Source organism: Fusarium sambucinum, chromosome I (assembly GCF_050947815.1).
Source record: "Fusarium sambucinum isolate potato_lamoka chromosome I, whole genome shotgun sequence".
In the NCBI taxonomy this organism is placed as follows: domain Eukaryota; kingdom Fungi; phylum Ascomycota; class Sordariomycetes; order Hypocreales; family Nectriaceae; genus Fusarium; species Fusarium sambucinum.
In genome coordinates, this window is record NC_139294.1 from 4,451,203 (window position 1) to 4,469,890 (window position 18,688).

At 50.0% G+C, this 18,688-nt stretch overlaps 4 protein-coding genes across 4 annotated transcripts; 1 reads left to right on the forward strand and 3 right to left on the reverse strand.

Annotated features, from left to right (window-relative positions):
* Nucleotides 1-364: 364 nt before the first annotated feature.
* Nucleotides 365-1,255, reverse strand: FSST1_004161 (uncharacterized protein; the record flags this gene model as incomplete). Its single annotated transcript, XM_083230311.1, has 1 exon — nucleotides 365-1,255. One exon carries the CDS (start codon nucleotides 1,253-1,255, stop codon nucleotides 365-367), a length of 891 nt encoding a protein of 296 aa, XP_083087591.1.
* An 8,283-nt stretch (nucleotides 1,256-9,538) lies between these two features.
* Nucleotides 9,539-11,434, reverse strand: FSST1_004162 (U4/U6-U5 snRNP complex subunit PRP31; the record flags this gene model as incomplete). Its single annotated transcript, XM_083230312.1, has 1 exon — nucleotides 9,539-11,434. The coding sequence occupies one exon, from the start codon at nucleotides 11,432-11,434 to the stop codon at nucleotides 9,539-9,541; it is 1,896 nt and encodes a 631-aa protein (XP_083087592.1).
* Nucleotides 11,435-11,985: 551 nt separating this feature from the next.
* Nucleotides 11,986-14,010, forward strand: FSST1_004163 (uncharacterized protein; the record flags this gene model as incomplete). Its single annotated transcript, XM_083230313.1, has 1 exon — nucleotides 11,986-14,010. One exon carries the CDS (start codon nucleotides 11,986-11,988, stop codon nucleotides 14,008-14,010), a length of 2,025 nt encoding a protein of 674 aa, XP_083087593.1.
* Nucleotides 14,011-15,652: 1,642 nt separating this feature from the next.
* On the reverse strand, nucleotides 15,653-17,797 carry FSST1_004164 (uncharacterized protein; the record flags this gene model as incomplete). Its single annotated transcript, XM_083230314.1, has 1 exon — nucleotides 15,653-17,797. The coding sequence occupies one exon, from the start codon at nucleotides 17,795-17,797 to the stop codon at nucleotides 15,653-15,655; it is 2,145 nt and encodes a 714-aa protein (XP_083087594.1).
* Nucleotides 17,798-18,688: the final 891 nt, after the last annotated feature.

The window sequence follows — 18,688 nt, forward strand, 5'->3', positions numbered from 1 at the left end:
CTAACCATGTGTACTGTATGGGAGAGTCATTTGTGTAGCCATTCGTATACGTGAACACTGTCCTTCCCCTTGAAAGGTAAAAAAAAAAATTGAAGCCTTTTTTCAAGTCCGAAAAAAGTAATAACCGTGAACGCCATGTAATCCGGGTTGTACATCGTGTATTCTCACAACGCCGTGATTGAAACAATCCATAGAGGAAATGCATCCTCATGTTTTTGAGAGACGAGTCATAAAGTCGAGTTTTTGCGCCAAAGATGAAGTTGCCAGCTCGTGTTAAAAAAGAAAATGAGTATTGTCGGAGGATTAAGATTATCAATAGAATTATGCCGTGAGTTTTGAGTGTCAGGGGTGAGGAACCTGACGCTCAAACGCCTGAACCCTCCTGGCATGCGACAGCCATCGCGAGAGCATCTAGACCGCTGGGGGTCCTGCCAGAGACAGGGCGGTTAAGAATAGGGAGGTTACGGCCACTCATATCCCAGGGTCCGCTGTTGATACTGGGCGAGGCCAGCGGGGGTGTGGGAAGGGGGTAGGGATCAGCATCGCGTCGACTTCGAGACAAAGATGTGCGGCTCGCAGAAGGACGACCAGATGTAGAGTTGCGGCGAGCGTCGGTAAGCGAGGTCCTGTGACTGCGCTGACTTCCGGAAGAACGGCTCTTGTCCTTGAAATGTGTCTCAAGGTGCTGCTTCATATTATCGGCGCGAGTGAACTTTTTCTGACATCCCGCAAAGGTGCATTGAACAGCCTTCTCTGCAGTGTGAATCTTGGAGTGGCGCGAAGCGTGGCCGGAAGTTGTAAAGGTCTTTTCGCAGCCATGAGTGTCGCGATAGCGGCAAGGGTATCGCTTTCCGGGGCGCTCGGGCATAGGCGAGGATCGGGGCTGGCTGACCATCTCAGCGTCGTACGAGGCCGAACGGGCACTGTCGGCGTAGGCTACATGCTTGGCGTCCATGTTGTAGTCTTGAGGAATAGTGTAGATAACTTGTTGTCGAGGGTAGTAATCCACGTTAGGAGTCATGGGAGAGACAGGGTCATTGCTCATTTGAGAGTCATATGAGTCGGAGCGCAAGAGCTCTGGGGTGTTGGGTGAAGAAGAACTGCTACTGGGAGTGGGGTAAGGCTGATTGAAAGCATAGTTGGAGTGGAAGCTGAGGGGAGGTCTTTGTTGTTGCGGTTGGATTTGTTGGGAGGCGCTTTCGTCGTTCAAGAGCGAGATCCTTCGACCAGCGGCGTTAATTGCGTGCATCGTCATTTTCGAACCTGCTGTGAATATGCTGGGTGTAAAAGTTGGAGAATTGGTAGAAAAGCGACTGTTGGTATGGCCAGGGGGACTCTCTAACACTATGTTATGTGTCTGGATGTGGTGGCAGCACAAGCGTAGTGGAGTGAAGCGGGACTAAATAGCGGGATGGCTAGACGCGGAGCCTGTCTAGACTCGGGGGACTGAAAGAAGGGATTGATAGCTCAGAAGTGCCTCCGCTTTTAGGAACACGAGACTAATGGGTTTCTCGTGGGCTGTTGCGTGTGTACCTGAAAGGCGACAGGGATACTCAGCAGCGTTTGCAAAGGGAGGGAGACGAAATTTTGGCGGTGACGAATTTGCGGATGTTTCCACAGATGTATAGGCAGTAAGGCGTCTGGTGCAGAGTTCATATACTGCAGAGATGTAGAAAGGCAGGCAAGTTCCGGTAGTCTTGGCTAGGAAGCGTTGTTGTTGTTTTTTTAATAGCGTAGGTTGCCGAGGAGTCGAGAGAGACAAGTCAAATCCAGGGAGCAACAACCGAAAGCGACAGAAAGGGCAACTGGAGACAATGTGGTATAAGAATGGACTGGGTTGATTTTGAATCAAGTATCCAATGATATATGGTCAACTCTGGAGAGAAAGCAGTTTCGTAAGGGAATAATGGTGAAATGTACGAGGAGTGAGAAGTCGAGGAACATCAAACGAAGCGAGGCTGGAACTGATGGATGGCTGGAGCTTAAGTTTATAAGTAACCCGTTGAAATCAAGGGGAGCGAAACACACGCCTGTAGGGGAGGGGGTACAGGTTGCAGCACAGTAGAGCAGAGCATAGTAAAAAGAAGGGAAAGGAAGGGTTAGAATTGGAGTGGGAAACCAAGCATGGGATTTTCTGCGCAACCCCATCGATCGATGAGATCGAGAAAAAAGTCGAGTCTGAGTTCAAAGTTACGATGAATGGACGTAACTGAGCTTGGACGAGCCACAGACTGGATGGGTCCGTCACCGCTAACGGCAGGTAGTGGTGTGCCATTAAGTCTTTTTCTCTCTTCTCCTCTGTCCCTCTTTCCCTCTTTCCCACTATTTGTCTCCGTTTTCTGCTGTCCATTTGTTACAACACACACAGAGAAGGGGGTGCGGTTAGTATACCCTGCCTTCCAACAAAACCCTGGCCTAGCATGGCATTGCTACATGGGAAACTCTCCAAAGAGGCACCTGCCCTGAGAGTCATCAGCAAGCTCCCGCTCCCCCTCACCACCTGTCCCTAGCTGCCTAGGTATTCAGTATCCACTGTCCCAAGTAGCTAAGTCAAGGTTCGACCGACAGGCGCGAGCGACCGCTGAGACGGTTTTGGTCGGAGCTGCTACCTCCAGCGGTGGGTAAGATACTGCAGAGGACGTTTGGGGCCCTATAAGCAAGGAAAGGAGGAGAAAAAGGAAAGAAAATTTACCTCTTTGTTCTGCATCAAGTTATCGTATGGTATCGTTCCTAAAATACTGATTACCTATAAACTAGAAAGTTGAAGCTTCATTAGAGAATGCGAATATATACTAAGGAAAAGAGCAGAAGGCATATGCTCGACCTCTGAACTAAATATTCCTTTTAATTATCTCTTTATTATATCGTTCTCGTTTTCTATTTCTTGTTGCTTTTTTCTTTTTTCTAACTCATCCAACGAGAAAACAGCACGCTTGGTGGGACATTGACACGGCATGGTGTGGGGTCATTTTGCCAGGGACGAGGGCTCTCTTTCCAGCTGTAACCGACAGGGATGGCTCTGGATATTATCTCTCGTTCTTTCTCTTTTGGAGCTCCTGCCAGGGTTGAGGGTCTATAGAGTAACCACAAAACAGGGTCAACACCCAGAGGAGCCACTGGGGCATAAGCCCGAGGGCTTGATTTTGACCTTTGCTTAGTGCAAGCCACCGCTAATGCTGGGAAAGCTTTTCCCTAAATGGCACTCGCTCAAGGAAATTGGACGGGCGACTGGCTAGGTACTCAACCTTTAGGCCTATGATGTCGATCACTCGCTAACGCCCAGGCTATGTACAGATAATACAGGAGCTATTCTTGAACCTCACCTACCCTACCCTACCCTGCTTTACATGCTTTGTTTTGCTCCGTTTTACTTCAGGCCGCCCGTATCTAACGTCCTTGCTACGTTGGGGGGGGGGGGCATCGGACCCTCCTGATGCGACCATCACATCACACAATGCCTCGCTACATACTTACCATCTCCACTGCAACAAGCTAACTTTCTCAGTCTTGCAACTCATTTCAAAAATCCAACTAGTTTTTTGCACTTTGACAAGAAACCCTTTCAACTACATACATCGAGACTGCCGCGGCGCAATACTTTATTGTTACGACCTTTCCTGCAATCAGCATCGTTGACATTGGGCATATTGCCTGGCTGCCCAGCTGATGAGGTGCTTCAGACTACTGCACCTATCCCGCGGAACGGCGCTCCGGACCTCTGGACCCTGATTTCCAAACTGTGATCTCGATCCCAAGTTATGAGGCGTCACCATGACGGATAACCGGATCAGTTGAGCCAGGTGGGTAGTGGCTGGAACAAAGTACCTACCTCTGTGTCCAGCTGCGTTGTGGCTTACCTGGAACCCCGAAACACTGTATACAGACAGCTTTATAGTGCCTTTTTATCGCACCATAGTGACGTCAAAGCCGCAACAACAAGACGTTAGTTAGAGGTCCAGGCTGATATATTTGTCCAGATAATCTTTTGTCATGGACAACTGCCCGCACTGCACATGCTCTCAGGCACATGCTACCCCTCTAATGAAGCCACAACGGCTATACCAAAGGCAGGTCAGGACGTATTACAGTACGACAGAAAAAAGGTCTATTTCATGGCTCATGCAGGGCCTAATCCTGTTGTTTCCAGGATAATGTCTGCAGCAGTGTTAGTCGGACCCTGCAAATCCCTTTTGTGTCCCCAGGGTTTCTCCATGTTCAAGTTCAACGCCAGAGGATAACCATCACCAAACATCTAGGAGCATTGGAATAGCCTGGCTGCCTGGCTATTTACAGAGCGTACATCAAGCGTCTTTGGAGAGAGGGTACATAATGATGGCAGCTCCTGTTTGTTCTTGCAACTAAGATTTTATCCCCGCTCTTGGCTCAAGCTCGCTTACTTCCAATGACTGATACAGCCACTGATGAACTTCTGGCATCTGCTGGCTGGCCATGCAACATACGAGAGGGGGCTGACCATTTATTGAGCAATGAACACCGTCATGGTGACAAGGCCAGCTATTGAGGTTAAAATGCAGCCCTTCCTCTGAGTCAATAAAGCTTCATGGTCACAACGGACACAACAATAGTACATGGTACAATCAACCAAATGTGCCTACCTAGTACTAGCCACACTGCCACACTCTCTAGCTCTGGGGAACATGCCCCCATGTTAACCCTCAGAACCCTCAAGGGCTGTCTCTGGTTGCGGGCTGCGAATGGAGCAGAGCATCCACATCAGTGGGTTTCCCATAAGCACCCCTAAAATGCTAGGTTTTGCTTATAACTGCATCGCAAGCAGGCAGATGTGGAGGGGCGGGGAACAGACAATCATCCCCTTGACGCTAACGATCCCAGGGTCGCCCCAAGGGTCCCCATCAAGACTGGGGGGGAGAAAACTCTGACAACCAATAATCGGGAAAGATCGATAAATGGCGATCAAGGGAGTTAGTGTATAGCTTTCCTATGGAGACAGGGTGAATGCCAACATTTGTGCTGTTTACGACCACCACCAGCACCGGCCGCAATACGATCCGAATCAAGTCAGTCGGTTCACCATCATGATCGGTTTGCGGTCTTTGGAAATTTATCTATCGTAGGAGGAAAGACATTCTGTTTTATAGATATTATTTGTGGGCTGGTGATATCCGTTCCATACATACGTACATGCTTATTTGGCACCACCAGAGTTGCGTTTTTGGAATTACAAACTGTTTTGAGGTTGGCCTTTGGCCAATCATGGGTTTGCGGATGCCCTCCGAATACCCACCTGGCAACTCTATCTTATGCACCGTTTTGATTTTCTACAGGGCCCTGTTGCGGTGTCCTGTTTGCTTTCCATGGGCGTGGAGTCTAACCCCCGGTTCAAAGGGTGTCTCAACTGGAGCGTTGAAGACTTGACGAGTTGAATTTTCATCAGTTCAGGTATTGGTTTTTTCTCCATCTCGGCAGAATGGCCATTGAAGGGCACCAGTCCAGCCGCACTAAAATGACACTTGCTGATAACATGGTGAATGAGGAGGTTTCGCATATCCTCCGTTTAAGTTGACTGGTCCATTCAGACTGATCAACCCTGGTCTAGCACAAGCATACTGGCTGGACCTTGCCTCGCCTTGTTTCGTCACACCCCTCTTACGTCGCAGAATTGACTTTTACTTTGCATCAACCTTTACCAGGGCTGCTTACGACGAAAGGCGATATTCACAGATCTTTGTCCAATACAATCTTAGTCCTTTTCCAAACTCGTCAATCAACCTCGATCTACGAGAAATCTTGACAGCCCTCCGGCGGGTTTGCTCCGGATTGTCAACCAAGATCTATGGAGTTCTTGGAACCCTCCCTCCACCATGAGTTACCATCCGGAGACGACTCTTTTTTGCCTTGAAGAATGGTCTGCATGTATATCATGGCACTTACGTCGTTAACCGTTGACGTCACCGAATCCCCAACACGGTTGAGCGCCGCTATCTGTGCTCAGACAGATACAAAACTGTCTCGGTTGACGAGGCTTGGAGGGTATCAGAAGAGCACTGGTAATCCCATCGCAGCTATGAACCAATTTCACTACTCTATTCACAGGATCGCTGTCTAATCCGATCTGGTACCTTGTGCCGTCTCTCTGTATGCAACAAGCACTCCAGACTTACAAGCCTCTGTCAACATGTATGCCCCGGTTAATATTAAGCTATGCATGCTAGTTTCCAGGGTGGCAGGCTTTTTATCTACTTCTGATGACGCAATTGCCCAGATCAAATCAGGATATCTTGATACAGTACCCATACTGGGGAGCATAGACACCGATTGTGACCCATGACCTCCAACCTCCTGCCATGTAAGGGAATTTATCGATGTCTAAGTAACCAAATTAGGCATCGAGATGACAGCCTGCTGGCTTCCTATACGGATGGGGGATCGAAACAACTGCTGACTCCGTTGATCGATGAGCATTGCCCTGGATGCGCCGTTTCGTTCTAAAATGGAGAATCAATTAGGCGTTCCTGCTGCACGGCCGTGGCAAGATTTTGAGATCTTGTCCAATGGTTGGCGCCTGTGCCATAGTCTAGTCGGGTATATAGAGATGGAAGGGCTTCCAGAAAACCAAACAGGCGTGTACAGGCTTCGTTCAGTTAACGCAGGGGGAGATAGGACTGAACAGTGCTTTACGCAGATGACCGAAAGTCAACATGTATCAGCCAAGCTTGGTTGCTGAATGAATGCCAGCCAGGGTTCTGTTTCCCTGGTCAGCGGGGGCACGGTGAATGGCGGCAGTGGCAGCGCATCGGCTCTCACTGAGCGCGATCGAAATATCGAAGGCGATCGAGTCAACGACGCTCAGTTGGGATCTTGGGACAGGAGGGGAATCGGTCTCTTTTGGGGGTTCTCAGTGTTGCCCTGTGTGGAGCACGCTTGGTGTCGGATGCCCTGGCAGGGCAGCCTCATCGGTCCCGTCCGCGTGGCTCCTGAGGGTCCCGCCGCCTCAATGACCGATGGGCTATAAGAGAGAATTTCAAGGGTATTAGGGGAGTGACGGTATTGCGCCGGAGAAGAGGGCCCGGAGAGAACAAGGGGCTCGTCTAAATCCAGAGGACCCGGCGATCATCCTCTCACCACTCAGCATGTCCACAGCGTCCATCAAAGCACACATGGCAGGCAGGGGGGGGGGGCCAAACTCAGACTGGGCCTAGGACAGGATAACTGGTGGAGAGAAGAGGATTTAGGGGACCTCGCCTGTGACGCCGCTGAACCATGATGTGATGCCTTGTCTTTTCTCGCTTGTTTGGGCCCCTCTATTCGGGACGTTCAGCATTCTTGGACCAATCACAGCACTGGCCTGAGAGTATTCTTGGTTCCTTGAGGATAGATTGTCAGGTACAAGCGGCTACCAGCCGTACGCCAAACCAGTCGGCCGGAGCCAGGCGGCGAGCCATCAACCAGTGGGAGCCAGTCCAGGCACTACAAGGGTCTGCTTGGTTGCTGGCAATTTCGTCAATTCTTGGAGCATTGCCGATACTGCTCGGGGGCCTGTTGTTCTTTGATGTTCTCGCGTTCTCCGGGGTCATGCAAGTGCATACCAGGGCTGGTTATCACCGCCTTTCTGTGATAACTTCCATCTTCGATCCGCTTCGCCGCGCGTCGTTCTTTCTGATTCTGCTCAGGGACTACCGGGGCACGGGCGTAATGGAATCTCACGTCGGGTTGTTCTATGGATATGTTGCCTTTTTCCCCCATCACTCTAGTGTTATTCTCAATATCTATTTGCAACATTAAATTTGTACCAGCAAGCGATGGTTGCTATGGTATTCTCGCCTATCATGCATTGATCGACGGAAGCACTGCGCGAAAGGCGCTGCGTCTTTATCACGTTCACAATTGTGTATCAGGGAGTGTTCCAGCTGTTGTTTCTACCACTTGCTGTACCACTATGTTTTGTTCCTTGCTTACTTCGTGGGGCTAGCTCGCGGCCGCACAAGAGCCCTTGCTCGGTACTGGATACGCGGGGTCACAATACCACGCCATGATAACTTCGTTTGACAGTGGGAAACTCCTCTTCACGATGCAACATCTGCAGACGGCTATCCTGTTGCTAGTCAAAACCTAATACATAGCTTCGCGGTGCTAGTCTGCTTCAGTATCTTGTTCGTGAAGCACGAGATTATCTAGTTTTTCTCTACCATGTTCATCTCTCTCACGAAGTTGATAATCGTGTTACAGAACAATAAGCCCTATTGGTCAGACCGCAATATTTCCAATAGTCACTTTGCGAAGTGAATGTGCAACAAGGGGTGAGTTGATTAGAGTCGTCATTTGATGATTGGTCTTGCCAACTTTGCTTGTTCTAGATAACGGTGCATTGTATCTAGTAGTATGTGCATTCAGATACAGCAAGCTTACAAGTTGGGCATAGTTACAATACGGCATTCTCACATCTCGATACCCTGAAACAAGTGTTTCTGGCGGTGTAAAGGGTCTCTGCCCTTGTCGAAACAACAGCAGGGTTCCCGTACGGGCTTGACGACAGTCGACCAGCCAGCCAGGAATGTGTTCTCTACACAACAGGTTGAAGTTGTAGATACGACTGCTACCCTGTAATTGTAACACAGCGAATCTGCCAAGGCAAGCGACTGACTGTCTAGCCATAGGCTTACATTACAACCGCAACACGGATTTCTCAACGTCTCGGAACCTAGGAATGTGTCCCTAGTGCGACTGGAAACAAAGGGCCTCTCGTGATGTGGCATGGCATAAGAATCCTTTAAAAAAAATAAAAAAGGGACCAATATGCTGCAACCATGTTTTCGTTTGACAGGTCACGCTGGTAGTAAATTCGATGATCACTGTCGATCGATCGAGATTGTTGATTTATATTCAGTCTCAGTCGCCCCGGTTTAGGCCAAACTAACCGCCCTCTGCTGCTACCTCAGCCCGTTTGCCCGTCCACTTACTGAACAGAGCCAGTAATTAACCCAGCAACTAGATTCGTGTGCGAAACTTTGACGAAGCCCGTTTAATTTCTTTCCTTTTATTATTATTACCACTTTGGGTACAGATCTCAATGTGATCAATCAACGCATTTCAAGAGTTATCATCGAATTTGACCTACTCTCAAATACGGCTAATTTACTTTCCCATCTTTCTCCGTTGTTGTTGCTGGTCTTTTGTGGTTCCTCTCCCTGAAACGCCTTGTTCGCCGGACACCCGCCTTGGGAAAATTAATGGTTCTTCCTTTCTTTTTGGTTGGTGCTGTTTGGCTGGTGTAGCTTTAGCTATGGATAGGTAGGTAGCGTCGTATCGTGGTACGTACAAGCTGGATGCGGGACCAGCTCCGCGAATTGCAAGCTGATGCGATACATACATCATCGTCGATGATCGCGATGATGCGAATGTCATGTTGCTCATGCTATTCAGGCACTTTCCCATAGCGATCCACCACCCTCCATGTTTTCACAGTAAAATACTGTCACATGCCGCGCCGTTCCGTAGTATACTGTACTGCAGTATCGCACCGCCGTATCTGAATAATAATGATGATGCTATGCTTCAATTATTTCGACGCTGAGGATCCTGTTTTGGTCGATCCTGTATCAACTCGCTTGGCTGCCGGAAGCTCTGGTACCTTGAAGCCATTACCGCTCGACGATCCCCCGACTTGAGTGAATGTGCCGCCTTTGAACCACCTGTCCTCCTCAGCCTTGCGTTTCTTGCTAAGTTCGGCCTGCGTCTTAGGATCAACGAGTTCCAGACCCTGCACAGCGGTAAATGCCAGAGATGACGATGTACCGGTCCCTGACCCAACCGTGCTGCCGACGCCCGTCGCTCGCAGCCCGCGACCCCGTAGATCAATGTTGGATGCTTGGCCAAAACCACCGATAGACGAGGCAGCACCACCAACGGTACTGTTTCCGCCCCAGCCCTTGTTTTTGGCACTGACTTTTGCTCGGGTACGCTGGTCGATCTGAGTACTGCGGATACGACCGTCATTGGACTGTCCGATCATGCCCATACCAACAGTCCCCTCGCCAAGTCCATAACCAACTTCCTTCTCCTCCTTGCCAAAAGCCAAGCGGTTCTGTTGTTTACGAAGGTCGGTCATAGCGAGTGCCTCTTTTGCCTTGCGGGCACGTCGTCCACCTCGCTTGCGGGATGGCTTATCGTCTGGGACTGGAAGCGCACGCTGACCCTTGTTGGGTGGTGGTTCTGTCAACTTCTCGAGGCGCTCGAGACACGCTGACTTAAGCTCCTCTCCTGTAGACCCATCCGGGCTCGAATGTATACGGTCGACTCGGGCAGCCAAGACTAGCTTACCTGCCACAACTCTCAAGGCCTGCTTCCTCAGGTCGCTAGGAATGGCTCGGATCATTTCTGAGTTGTAGAGGTAGCCCTGCTGTCGAACGCCGATATTTGTAGCCATTCCTGAGTGCTTCCTCTTGGAGCCCCAACTGGCGATATTGCAGGCAGGTGTCTTTGAGAGACCCGTGAGTCCGCCTGCTGCGTTGAGAAGCTGGGCAGCAGTAAGGGAACCGATGAGAGCGGTCAAATTAGGCGCAAAGATGTTCATGCGCGACTGGACGTATTCTGCCAATGTTTGCTTGGCGTTGTTTAGAGATATAGTCATCTCACACGCTCTGTAGACGCGCTGAAGCTCCTCTGAAGTCATTTCGTGACCCTTAGACGTTGTGGCTTCGACCGTCACAATCATGAGCGAGGGTCCATCGAGAACAGACTTGAGAGTCATTCCCAGAGGATTGTCGGTCGAAGTCTGCAATACTTTGATGCTCTCCGAGTCCAAAGGCCCATTTCCTATGATGGCGACGACCTTGGCATATTCTAGTGGTGTCGTGACCAGTCGTTCGAGCTCGGGGAATCGTGTCGAGTAATGATCACGGATGAATTTATGGACGAGGGCAACTTCTCCATCGATCTGGGTCGATAAGCTGTTGGACTGTGTCAGGAGATGATATTCGGGGTGATCTTCGATATTTCCTTGGATGGTGTTTTGCGTCGCGGCTTGCGATCGAAAATGTGCGATTTTCTGTAGCGTTCGAGGCAATACGTCAGGACTGTTCCGTAAAATCACCGATGTAAACGAATCGTTCATCATGATGCGACCGTCAAGAAAAGATATGGGGATACATGTACTGACCTCAAGAACTGGTTCCAACGTTTGCATCAGACTGGCCACGCTTCGAACGTCTTTGACTCCCCCAAGCTGCATCTTCTCGACCTTGACTTTTGTCGCCTCGGAGTCGTCTCTGTCGTTCAAATCGGCATCAGGATCATCACCGTTCTTTGCTTCGGCTTCCCCGTCTAGTTCCATGGCATCGCGATCGCGATCGCCACTTGGCTCTTGATCCCGGATGAGGCCATCGTTGTTCTCCTCTTCGCCCTCATCTCCTGAGTCTCCAAAATCGTTAAGCAGGTCATCTGCGTCGGTCGACATGATGGCGGCGCGTTGCAAAATGATGGTGTGAATGAGTGAGAGTGATTGTCGCGAAGGAGGGTCATGAAGCAGTGATAAATCAAAGCTAAGCTAAATATTTGCCTTTTATGAGCTCGGGACCCGGAAAAACACGACCTCTAAACTTACACCAAAATTCAGTGGTCTACTACCTAAACTTCCGGACCTTCTCCTCAGCCTAACCAGCTGCGAATAAAGAATGTGATTATAAACAGCAACAAATCATCTTGTTTACTTGCTAATTTACTTGACTCCGTTTTCTTCTTCTTTCTAACCAATGCTCGAGTCTTGTTTGTAGATAGATGTACAATCAATCCTGGCCTACTTGCTCCACATCATTGTGGCTGCATCTAGTGTCTCATTGGATAGCCACACCTGAATTTTTGAACCTTGTTCGTCGCGTCGCTGTTGTCCTGGAATTTTATCCATCTTACCTATTTCATTCATTCATCCTTCGCTTTCGCCCACTTTCGCTTCGCATCGACAGCGTTGATTGCATCAATAATCTTGATCGAAAAAGCGCATAGTACAAGATGGAGTCATCCAGGGGACCCCCAAGGGTCAAGAACAAGGCCGCCGCGCCTGTTCAAATCAGCGCCGAACAGCTACTCCGAGAAGCTGTCGACCGACAAGAAGTTGGAGTTCAGGCGCCTACTCAACGCTTTGCTGATCTGGAAGAGCTTCACGAGTTTCAGGGGAGAAAGAGGAAGGAATTCGAGGATTACGTGCGACGCAACCGATTAAACCTAAACAACTGGATGCGATATGCGCAATGGGAGCTTGAGCAGAAGGAGTTCAAGCGCGCCGAGTCCGTTTTCGAGCGCGCTCTCGATGCCCATCCCAACAACGTCCAGCTATGGGTCCGATATATCGAGTCGGAGATGAAGTCGAGGAATATCAATCATGCGCGAAACTTGTTGGATAGAGCCGTCTCTAGATTGCCACGAGTCGACAAGCTCTGGTACAAATATGTGTACATGGAGGAGATGCTGGGCAACATCCCCGGAACTCGTCAAGTCTTTGATCGATGGATGCAATGGCACCCTGATGAGGCTGCATGGAGCTCCTATATCAAGTTGGAGAAGCGATACGGCGAATTTGAACGCGCACGAGAAATCTTTCGAACCTTTACTCAGCTTCACCCCGAGTCCCGGAACTGGATCAAATGGGCCAAATTCGAGGAGGAATATGGTACAAGCGATCAGGTACGGGAAGTATTTGGAGACGCGGTTGAAGCACTGGGCGATGACTTCGCCGATGAGAAACTGTTCATTGCCTATGCTCGTTATGAGGCCAAGCTGAAAGAGTATGAGCGTGCTCGGGCGATATATAAGTACGCTCTAGATCGTTTGCCACGATCAAAGTCTATGATTCTCCACAAGGCATACACAACGTTTGAGAAGCAATTTGGTGACAAGGATGGGGTTGAGGATGTTGTATTATCCAAGAGAAGGGTGTATTACGAAGAACTCATCAAGGAAAACCCCAAGAACTACGACGCTTGGTTCGACTACGCAAAACTCGAGGAAACTTCTCAAGACTCTGATCGAATCCGAGACATATACGAGAGAGCAGTGGCTCAGGTTCCACCAACACAGGAGAAGCGACATTGGCGACGGTACATCTACCTATGGATCTTTTACGCCATATGGGAAGAGATGGAAGGACAGGATGTTGAGCGGACACGGCAAATTTACAACACATGCCTGGGTCTAATTCCACACAAGCGGTTTACATTTGCTAAAATCTGGCTCATGGCGGCACAATTCGAGATCCGACAAGGTGAGCTTACTGCGGCACGAAAACTCCTCGGACGCGCTATAGGCATATGCCCAAAAGACAAGATTTTCAACGGCTACGTTGATTTGGAGCGCAGGCTGTTTGAGTTTGTGCGATGCCGTACTCTCTACGAGAAGCACATTGAATTCAACTCGGCTAATTGCCAGACATGGATCAAATTCGCAGAACTGGAACGTGGATTGGACGATCTGGATCGCACGCGCGCCATCTTTGAGCTTGCCGTTCAACAACAGCAGCTTGATATGCCTGAACTACTGTGGAAAGCATACATCGACTTCGAGGAGGAGGAGGGTGAGTACGAACGCACACGCGCCCTTTACGAGCGTTTGCTCGAGAAAACGGACCACGTCAAGGTCTGGATCAGCTACGCACATTTCGAGATCAACATTCCCGAAGACGACGAGGAAGAAGGGGACGAGGAGCAGCCTGTCAGCGAAGAGGCCAAGGCAAGGGCACGCAAGGTTTTCAAGCGAGCACACAAGAGCATGCGAGACCGCGATCTCAAGGAAGAATGCGTATCACTTCTCAACGCCTGGTTGTCATTCGAGCGCACGCACGGTTCTGCGGAGGACTTGGAGGCGGTCCAGAAACAGATGCCGCGCAAGACAAAGAGACGGAGAAAACTCGACGACGACTCGTGGGAGGAGTACATCGACTATGTATTCCCTGCCGACGACAAGCAAGCTGCCAATCTCTCCAACCTCTTATCTATGGCGCAGAGCTGGAAACAACAGTCAGGTGGAGGGCTCGGCGCTTGAGGACAAGCATAAGCATGTTGCAGGCAAGCAACTATTGGTGCCAATACGCAAATACTACTCTCATATGGCTATATCTCGACATAATAATAGCAGCACTATCCGACTGAGATCGTGCGCAACTCAACCTATCATAATTGGCTGTTATACGCCTAGCCAAGCTTGTTCGTAATGTTCGGTGTTGTAGCCCAAGAACGAATGATCTTCTACAGGACGAAAGCAGACGCAGCATCCATCCAGAATCCTTTGTTGGAACAGGCTGCATAACAAGATACCTCGTGATTAAAGCATTGACTGCTGAATGAGTTGGCAATACTACCTAGTGGATACATGAATTGACGTCATAGTATGATGACGTCTTGGCACTTGTTTTTTTTTTTCAGCTCTGGAACTAAAACCAAGGTCAAGCGACCAAGTCAGGGCATTTCGTGGGGGGAAAGGACATGGTAGACCACACATGTCTAACGAGCGACAGGAACAGGACAAGGATCTTCATGGTTTTAGAGCTCTTCGGTTGAGGAAAGATGAGCTTATTTGCTATCTCACTTTGTTTCAAACCTAAATCATCGGACGGCATGCAATAACTCTGTCTTCGTACCCAAGAGGTAAAACAACCTTTATATAAGCCAAGATTGTTCATTATAGATCATGATTCGTTAAGTTGTCTTAAGATCTGGGTGAGATACAACTCCCCAGCTCGTCTTATATCCAGAGTAACATATATCAAATCCATAACCAAGAGAAGAAAGAAGCGAAAAAAAAAAAAAAGTCAATCCATATCCATCATGTCATATCGTTTTGCAGGCCCGCATCCCTTCGAGGGACACATGGCTTACAGTAGCTCTTTTTCCCTATATGTATTCCCGATCTCGTCGCACATTGTCCAATCGTTGAGAACCGATCTGCAACATCCAAAAAAAAAAAAAGCCGTTCTTCCCGGGGCCGGATAGCCGTGTTCCCACCTGTCATCATCGTGCATACAGTGACTTCCCGTCACTTACCTACCGTTTCTTATTACCCCCCCTTTGGTCTCACATCCCGTTGGATCATCGTCGTCCTCCCATAATTTCCTCAGTTCTAGAGTCCTTCTATCCTTCTAGACCCAACTCCATCATGTCTGCAGTGGAACGTGACCATGCGTCTCATCGTTGGACAGGCATGCATGCTTGTGCCGGTCTGCCGGGATATGGTTATGGGCCTGCTTCTGCGTCTTCAGGATAGGCTGCTCACTCCATGAGTGGGCATGAGCTTTCGCCTGATTCTGCAGGAATCGAGCCACTGGCTCAATATCGGCGATGGTCTAATGCAATCATCGTCGTTAGTCTTTGTCTTGAATACACATGTGAAACAAATGTGGGCAAGGTTGCGGGGAGAAAGCAAGTCTGCTTCATCTATCTGATGCATCAGGGGAATTTCAGCAGTAAACAACCACCACACCACACAGCGCTGTAGGACACATTCACACCGTCTCCTTCTCTTTCCATATTCCCTGTTTCGTGTCTCATTGCCAATTTATCCAATAGCACCTCTGCTGGTTGGGCTCAAGATTTTATCATGAGCTAAATAGTCGTCTCGTCATAAGTCATGAATTTATGTGTTGTGGTTGTTGTTTGGGAGGAAGGTGCAGTGAAGATTCGACCAATGCTCAATAGGGAGACGGCAACCCATTAGGATTCCTCCTGTAGGTATCCGTCCCGTACGGCTCGGCAGGAAAGGTATTGCCTCTGTATGGTTTGCCTTGATAGTCTCGGGGGTCAGAGTATTCATAATCGAGATCCGAGTCGTACCCGTCAACTCTCCGAGACGAAGGAGCCCAACTGTCGGCTCTTGCCCTACCGTCGCCTATCGATTGATGTCTCACCCGCCGTTGCAGTCGTTTCTCGTGATGGCGGGCCTTCTCTTGGTTGAATTCCTTGCACTCTTTTGTCAAGTCCTTGGCTTCCTTCATCTCGGATATAGCCCCCTTGATACCCATAGCAGCAATCCCCACGGATGCGGCGTCTTGCATAATCGCTTTGGTCTTGAGCTTCTTGGCATCGACCTCGCTCAGTCGTCCCTCTTTGACAGCCTTGTGTCTGGCATTCCTCTTCTCCATACTAGAATAGACCCCATGCGCTGCGTGGATAGTGGCTACGGCCGCTAAGCCTGTAGTAATGATTTGCTTACCTCTCATTTTCTTTGCTCGCTTCTCGTCTTCATCAGAATCTCCGATGTCTGATGATGATGACGAGTAATCAGAGCGCCCTCCTCGTCGCTTTTCTCTGGGTCTCTCCCGGTAGGATCGGTCCTCGTCGTAATAGTCTCGGTTGCCGCCAGCTCGTCTGTCGTCGTACATGTCATCCGAGTATCGACGGGAGCGACTGCCACCACGCTCGCTGAAGTCATCCTGATCGCGGCGACGTTGGTACTCATCGGTTGCAGCTGCGCCGGTGCTAGCCCCAAGACCAAGCTTGGCCAAGCCATTGCGAGCCTTGTCAACAACGCTTCGGCTTCGGCTGCGCTGGCGGCGACGGTCTGGAGAGGGGCTGTAGGAGGCGCTCCTTCCCCTCCCCCTCACGCTGCGGCTCCTGGATCGCGATCTTGAGCGATCCAGAACCTTCTTTGCGCCAAGGGCACCTAGGCCAGCGGTTGCAAGAGCTGCAAGACCACTGGCACCGCCGCCTCCGCCTCCTTGAGACCTGGATCGGGCGCGTGAGCGGGAGCGACTACGGCCAGTCTTGCGATCCTCCTCTATATCATTCCTCGAACCATTGATCAAGCGGTTGCCGACCAAGCCACCGATGACAGCTTCAGCTAGGCCTCGCTTTCCTCCCTTATCGTCAGTTGCTGTGTCGACAGCAGCGGCACCAGCAGCAGCGGTAAGGATGCGCTTCGTCTTCTCACCCTTCCAACCACCAGGCTCCTTGGCGACACGGAAGGCCTCTGTAGCACCAGCAAGAAGAGAGGCCATGGCAGCTTTTTGGATCTTGTTGGCGCCGCCGCTACCACCAGCATGAGAGCGAGACCGCTCACTTGAGGGACTACCTCCACGGCGGCTCCTATTATCTTCTGAGCCACCACCGGTAAGGCTTTTCACGGCAGCACCAAGACCAGTAGCTGCAATGGCACTCTCAAGGAAGTTCTTGTGGCCCTTCTTCTCTCTGGGGCTTTCATCTTCATCTGAGTAATAATCGCTGTAGTAACCGTCACGGCCCCGTTGGAGGATCATGTTGGCCTTTTGGTCTTTCTTGGCCTGCTGCTTGTTGTAGAACTGAGCGCCCTGATAGGCGGCCAGAGCGCCAACACCAGCCAGGGCTGCGGTCGAGAGGGGGTTGCGTTGGATGTCAGTACGCTCCTCTTTGGCTTCACGACGATCGTACAACTCCTTGCCACCAGCAAGAAGGGCAGCACCGGCTACGGCTGCAATGATCTTCTCGTTCTTAGACATTCCCTTAGACTTGGGTTTGCGATCCTCATCTTCGTAGTAGGGGCTGGAGTGCCCTCCTCGGTGAGAACGGCGGTCATGATCACGATCGCGAGGGTCGTATCCCCGGCGATATTCGTATTCTTCTTCGTAGTAGTTTGGTCCAGCGGATCGAGCACGACGGATATCGCGGGTGCCGGGTGGGGGGAATTCACGGCGAACCTCTTCTATAGACAAATCGCTATCTTCGCGTCCACGAGGGACAATCTCGCGGTGAGTCTTTGAGGTAAAAGAGTCTCTAGGGTCAAGATAACGGGGATCTTCTCGGCGTTCCTCTCGCACATAGCGGCGAGAGTAATCCCGATCATACGGGTCGTAGTTGGCCATAAGGACGGTGTGTGTAGTTTCCTTTGTTGTCGGTATGTTCTGGCGTTGATGCAAAATAAATGTTTGTTGTATATTTGATAATTGTGATGAAGACGTCGTTAATGTAGAGTTGTATGATTATATGACGATGCAAGAAAGAAAACGAAAGAGGATGGATGTGGCGGGAGGAGCAGATCAAGAAAAGCAACTCGCAGGAGAAACCGAGCCACAGACATCCAAGGGCAGGCCCAAGCCCAGGCAAGCAAAACAGGGTCCTTTGGTATTGCAACAAGGGGCGGAAAGCATCTAGGACTGGATGGAACGGGAACAGCAGAAAGTGGGCTGCTAGTGGGCAAGGCCGCACCTGCTTTACCTTAGTTTGGTGGATGGATGGGCATCAATGGCATACGGAAGGCAGCAATAGAAACAAGTTACTTCCCTGCTGACTTTTAAGAAGAGCCTTGGAAGCGGCTCTAGTTAGGTTTGCATCATTTTTTTTTGTTTTTTGTTTTTTTGTTTTTTTCTACCTATTATGATAATCAGGCTGCTTTGTTAGGTATCTGCCGACTTTTCCTTTCCTTTCATTCTCAAGTATCTCAATAATATCTGTCTGTCTATGTTCCATGAGGTAGGTAGTAAGTTACGTATAAGCGGGGCCAGGCCAACGACGTAATAGAGAGGGGTTCGTGGGAAGTTGGACGTTGGACGCACAACGCTGACGCTACTTGACAGGGATTACGGCCCTGCAAGGCCCCATTAGAAACTCTTGGGCGTGCTGGGCGCGGCATTCAGCAGCCAGCTGGGCACTCAGCACAGCCCAGTTTCGTTTCTTTAAACCTTTGGTTGTTTCTCTTTGTCAGCAGCTGCGCCACAGCTATCTGTGCATTTATTCCACTTCACTCGCAACGACGA